This window comes from Schistocerca nitens, chromosome 9 (genome assembly GCF_023898315.1).
Source record: "Schistocerca nitens isolate TAMUIC-IGC-003100 chromosome 9, iqSchNite1.1, whole genome shotgun sequence".
Lineage (NCBI taxonomy): Eukaryota > Metazoa > Arthropoda > Insecta > Orthoptera > Acrididae > Schistocerca > Schistocerca nitens.
Genome location: NC_064622.1, coordinates 58,463,330 through 58,470,079, shown reverse-complemented (window position 1 = coordinate 58,470,079; position 6,750 = coordinate 58,463,330). Strand labels below are relative to the sequence as shown.

Sequence of the window (6,750 nt, the reverse complement as noted above, 5' to 3'; positions counted from 1 at the left end):
TTATACAGGGTCAATTGCCACTTTTCGCACCATACATATATCTTATATATTCATTTTGGAATTCGTTTTGGACATCTGATGACTTTACAAGACGGTAAATGACAGCTTCATCTGCAAACAATCTAAGACGGCTACTGAAATTGTCTCATATGTCGTTAATATAGATAGGGAACAATAGAGGGCCTGTAACACTTCCTTGGGGAACGTCGGATATTATTTCTGTTTTACTCGATGACTTTCCGTCTGTTACTACGAACTGTGACTTTTCTGACAGAAAATCATGAATCCAGTCGCACAACTGAGGCGATATTCCATAGACACGCAGTTTGGTTAGAATACGCTTGTGAGGAACGGTGTCGAAAGGCTTCTGGAAATCTAAAACTTTGGAATCAATTTGACTTCCCCTGTCGATAGCACTCATTACTTCATGAGTATAAAGAGCTAGTTGTGTTTCACAAGAACGATATTTTCTGAATCCGTGCTGACTACGTGTCAATAAATCGTTTTCACCGAGGTACTTCATAATGTTCGAATACAGTATATGTTCCAAAAGTCTACTGCAAATCGACGTTAGTGATATGGGCCTGTAATTCAACGGATTACTCCTATTTCGATTCTGTGAACGAGCGGTTGTATATAATTACTAAATATGGAACTATTGTATCAGCATACTCTGAGAGGAACCTGACTGGTATACAGTCTGGACCGGAAGCCTTGCTTTTATTAAATGATTTAAGCTGCTTTGCGACGCCGAGGATATCTATTTCTATGTTTCTCATCTTGGCAGTTGTTCTTGATTGGAAGATAACTTGGAGAAGACATTTTCTTGAGGTGTTTAGCATTTGTTACGTATATGTCTCACTTTTATCATCGGCGATGTACTGTACAAACCACAAAATACGTGTGCAGTGGGTGGCTAGATGAGGAACCTGTAACCTCCACTACATTAATGCTACTAATTGAGAAAAGTAATTTTTGATAACTTATATAATCAATATTAGTCTTACAAAATTGTGATAATAGTATTCATCTTTTGAAAATAATTTAGTTTCGTGACTGAAACAGAATCTAATCGATTAGTTTTGACCCCACTCAGAAGATTACATTTTAGTACTCAGTGGGTAATGGCCCTCAGGTTGGGAACCACTGATCTAGAGATACTACACCAATGATATGTGTATCACATGGTGAGGGCATAATAAATAGAATGGAAACTTGAGAACTTTATATGTCAATATGAATGTGAATTTAATCTGGAAGAAACATATTTTGGAACTTCTGAAACAATTTAGTTCAACCACATTTGCACTTAAAGTTATTACAAGTCCTGGAACACACAAATCACTAAGTGTTTTGCTTAGTTTCATTCGATAATGTCGAATGGAATAATGTTCTGGGGTATGTCATCTTTAAGAAAGAAAGTGCTTGTGGGTAAAAAACGTACTGAAAGAATAATATGTGGTAGTTACCCACGATCAACGTGTTGACTTCTGTTTAAGGAATTGAGCATTTTGACTACTGCTTCACGTTATATTTGTTCCCTCATGTAGTTTGTCGTAAATAATCCACTGCACTTCAAAAGGAACAATGTTATACATATTTACCATAAGAAAAGAAAGACTGATATTCATTACTCCACGTTAACGTTGTTTTTGGCACATAAGTGGGTGCACAATGCAGCAACCAGAATTTTTTATCTCTTACTCAATAAAAAAAAAAGTCTGACAGATAGAACAGTTAAATTTGAAAACACAGTGAAAAAGTTTCTTTCTCACAATACCTTCTAGTCTGTACTAGAATTTCTGTTTTTGTAATGTGTAAAATGTGGTCGTGAAGACTCACTTACTCACAACCGTCTTAAAGAAATTGTAATAAAAATCAGTTGCCGCATGTGTGACAGATCACCACTTGTGAACAACTTGGTCGATTTGGTTTAATTTTTTTGTTGTGTTCGTTATTGCCAGGACAAGGTTTGCATGAAAGAAAATTTTTCAAAAATCCACCGGAAAAGTTGGAAATTAAAATCGAGTTTAAAAAAACAACACTTGAGAACAGTTTGTCCGACTCTTTTTTATGTTCGTAATTGTGGATGGTAATGGTATTTTCGTATGAAAAAGAAAATGAAAACAAAATTTGCATTCAGTTTGACAGCTCTGTTGGCACATGTTTTCATAAAAGTAAAACCCGTTTGACGGTTATAAACAGGGTGATTCACGAAGCAAATATTTTAATATGTTATTCTACAGGTAAAACGAAAGAAAAAAGTCCATATAAACATAGGTCTGTAAATGTTTAGTTACAGAGTTGTGGCTAATAAAAGATTTTGCCAGAAATTTAGCAACCTAGCTAATATGAAGCCATCACAAAACTGTACAAGGTTAAAGTAAAGCACGATTTCCATTTATTTTGCTGTTATTGATCCGGAGAGACTAATAAGACATGTCCCAGACGTGTATCTGCAGTAGTTTTCCAGAACATCCAGAGAAGCAAAGAAGCAATTTTGTAAAAAATTTAATTTATTAACTACTTGGCACAATTTGTTTTTAAATTCCAGACAATTGCATAAAGTTTTCAACAGAAGTTGTTGAGAATTTAATCTTGGAAAAATGATGGTAATAACGCTAACTGAAACTGTATGAATGTGTCAGATAATCTGCCTTTTTTAATACCATAGCACACGTGAATTCATGTTAAGCCGGAAAAAAAAGCTCAAGGATAAGAAAGTTGTACAGTATACATACAATTTCACAATACATTCACAATAAATGTTCAAAAATGACTCCACCGAGTTCAATGCATTTAGCTGCACGTGTATGAACAGATTTTGTTGCTCGTTTCGATTTCACGCGTTTGTTCTTAATTTCGTCTACTGCATTCGTAATGCGAGGAAGTAATTCCTCATGCGTATTGACTTTGTCCTCATAAACTATGTCTTTCATCCATCCCCATACACAAAAATCCATTGGTGTTAAATCGGGCGATTTGGGTGGCCACAGACGTGTAGCACCACGACCAACCCATTCCCGGGGAAAATGTTCATTTAAATGTGTAGTAACAGCGTTGGCGAAATGTGGAGGCACGCCGTCATGTTGACAATAAATTTGCAATCGCATTGCAAGTGGAACATCTTCGAACAAGCGGGGCAATTTTTCTTGATGGAATTGTGAGTACGTTTCCCCATTTAGACGTCCTGGGAAAATGAATGGTCCAATAAAGTGTATGTTGATTATACCACATCACACATTCATGCTAAATCGTTGCTGGAAATCGCGTAGCACTGTTGCGTGTGGGTTTGCTTCAGACCATACGTGCTCGTTATATAAATTGTTTATACCATCCATATAAAAATATCCTGCTTCTACTAACCACCGACAGGAATAACATCTTATATCTATGAATAAGAAGACACTGAGAGAGTGACTTTCATAGGCATCTACATCGAACTCCTGACCCCGATTGAGGACGCCATAGCAATTGCACTGACAGCTCTAGAAAAGACAGCCCCGGGAAAATGTATTATTATAGCGGCAGACCTAAACTGCAGACTGCAGAAGTAGTGAACTAGTACAGATGATGACTGAAGAGGGATTCACACTGGTTAACAAGAGAGGAAACAACACATACTTCGCACATAATGGTAGCAGCACCATAGATATAATACTTTACAAAGGCACCGATCTCGAAATAACGGACCACAAGGTTGATATATTCCGCCCACGGAAACACAAATAAAAAAACGCTGTCCAGTGACAATTACCTTCAAAAGGAAAGAGCCTAAAGGCACACAACAGAAAACCAAGCACACGAGAAGAACCTCCAGAAAGAAAGACGAGAATAAAATACGCAAAAATGGAGACAAGCTTACCGTCTTTGAAAACAAAATACAGGAAAAGGTCCTAGATGCTACAGCGCTAGAAGACATAATTAAAGCCGTATCCAACACAACCAACGAGAGAAAGGGAAAGAGATGTTTTGATCAAAGAGAGTCTTATTAGCCTTCCACGTGGCCAGAAGTACACACAAACAGGACGACCTGAACACATATATACCAGACTCATAAAAGAATACAAGAACCTCCTAAAGAAAAAACGAGACGATTTCACAGAACTCCAGGCTAGAAGAATGGTGGAAGAAGAAAAAGAAAACCCCCTCATAGCTCTAAGGCCTCGACAGTCACAGACATTGGGGAAAATAGAGATGCCAGTCTGGGAGGACTACTTCACCAACATCCTAAATCAACAAAGAATCGTCGAAGCTCATGAAACAACAAGACAATACGAAGACATCAGAAGAATCACGGCAGAGGAAATTAGAAACACTATATCAACACTGAAGAACCAGAAGGCAACAGGGCCGGACGGAATATTCGACGAACACATCAAGGTAGCTCCGGAAGTTTTAATTCCATCAATCACGGACATGATGAACTTATGTCTGCACACAGGACGAATCCCGGAGAGATGGAGAACCTCGATAGTCAGAATGCTGTACAAGGGGAAAAGAGAACCACATGACCCCAACTAGTTCCAGGGAATTGCACTGGATCACAACCTCCTCAAAACACTGACGAGCCTATTTGCATATCATGAACAGAAATTTTGTTACCGAAAATTTGGAAAAGTTCCTGATCGATTTACTGCAAATTTTTACACGACACTCTAATGAACGTTTGGATGGACATGGGCTATACATGGTGGTCCATTCATAGTGACCGGGCCAAATATCTCACAAAATAAGCATCAAACGAAAGCTCGATATCGTGTTGATGTATGGCTATTGTGATCAAATGTCCAACGGGCATGTGTTATGTATGCTGTTCGGTATCCAGGACGACGTCATCCAAGTGTGCGGACCGGTCGCCGGATGGTTACGTTATTTAAGGAAACAGGAAGTGTTCAGCCACATGTGAAACGTCAACTACGACCTGCAACAAATGATGATGCCCAAGTAGGTGTTTTAGCTGCTGTCGCGGCTAATCCACACATCAGTAGTAGACAAATTGCGCGAGAATCGGGAATCTCAAAAACGACGGTGCTGAGAATGCTACATCAACATCGATTGTACCCGCACCATATTTCTGTGCTCCAGGAATTGCATGGCAACGACTTTGAATGTCGTGTACAGTTCTGCCACTGGGCACAATAGAAATCACGGGACGATGACAGATTTTTTACACGCGTTATATTTAGCGACGAAGCGTCATTCACCAACAGCGGTAACGTAAACCGGCATAATATCCACTATTGGGCAACGGAAAATCCACCATGGCTACGACAAGTGGAACATCAGCGACCTTGGCGGGTTTATGTATGGTGCGGCATTATGGGAGGAAGGACAATTGGCCCCCATTTTATCGATGGCAATCTAAATGGTGCAATGTATGCTGATTTCCTACGTAATGTTCTACCGATGTTACTACAAGGTGTTTCACTGCATAACAGAATGGCGATGTACTCCAACATAATGCATGTCCGGCACATAGCTCGCGTGCGGTTGAAGCGGTATTGAATAGCATATTTCATGACAGGTGGATAGGTCGTCGAAGCACCATACCATGGCCCGCACGTTCATCGGATCTGACGTCCCCGGATTTGTCTCTGTGGGGAAAGTTGAAGGATATTTGCTATCGTGATCTACCGACAACGCCTGACAACATGCGTCAGCGCATTGTCAATGCATGTGCGAACATTACGGAAGGCGAACTACTCGCTGTTGAGAGGAATGTCGTTACACGTATTGCCAAATGCATTGAGGTTGATGGACATCATTTTGAGCATTTATTGCATTAATGTGGTATTTGCAGGTAATCACTCTGTAACAGCATGCGTTCTCAGAAATGATAAGTTCACATGGTACATGTATCACATTGGAACAACCGAAATAAAATATTCAACCGTACCTACGTTCTGTATTTTAATTTAAAGAAATCTACCTGTTACCAACTGTTCGTCTAAAATTGTGAGCCATATGTTTGTGACTATTACGGCGCCATCTATCCGGTCACTATCAATGGATCACCCTGTATATTTTTATAACATATTACATATATAAATATATATGTAATATATAAATGGGAAACAGTGTTACAAAAATCTTGAAAAGATCTTGACGGGTTTACGTCATATTTTTACACGATACTCAACTGAACACTCAGAGAGGGGAGAGGAGGAGGTGGACAGAGAGAGGAGGGAGGAAGTTATGCTCAGAGCGATGGGGGAAGGAGAAGATGTACAGAGAGAGAGAGAGAGGGAGGATGTAAAAGGTGAACAGAGAAAGGGGGCAAGGAATTTAGGGTGTATATTCAGTTCCCTTACATACGCTGGCAGCTGCGAAGGATTGCTATGTTCGCTAGTTTACATGTAAATGAGTAATGCGAATGTGAACTGACTCGTTCCGAATCAGTATGATTAATAGTAAAAATGAGGTATCTAACATGAAACTAACTAAATAACTATCTAACTTGGCGCCTAGGTTGATACCATGTTCATTGATTTCTTTAAAGCGTTCGATTCAGTTGCGCGTTGTCAGACGTATTAATGCTAACCGAAAGCCGGAACAGTTTTGTGGTTGAACCTACATCTACGACCACATCCATACTCTGCAAAGTGGTGTGAAGTGTATGGCTCAGAATACATCACACTGTATCGTGTATGAGGTCTTCTCCCCCTTTCATTCGTATATAGAGCACGGGAAGAATTCCTCTGTGCATATGTAGTAAGTCTGGACTTGGAAGAGGAAGCAATATATACC

At 39.4% G+C, this 6,750-nt stretch overlaps 1 protein-coding gene across 1 annotated transcript; it reads left to right on the top strand.

The window, feature by feature from the left end:
• Positions 1-4,122: 4,122 nt before the first annotated feature.
• On the top strand, positions 4,123-4,524 carry LOC126203998 (uncharacterized). Its single transcript, XM_049938429.1, has one exon. The coding sequence runs from the start codon at positions 4,123-4,125 to the stop codon at positions 4,522-4,524; it is 402 nt and encodes a 133-aa protein (XP_049794386.1).
• The last annotated feature ends 2,226 nt before the right edge of the window (positions 4,525-6,750 follow it).

Excerpts from the sequence above, each read along its gene's own strand:
- LOC126203998 (XM_049938429.1), top strand. The coding sequence starts at position 4,123 with ATGGTGGAAGAAGAAAAAGAAAACCCCCTCATAGCTCTAAGGCCTCGA.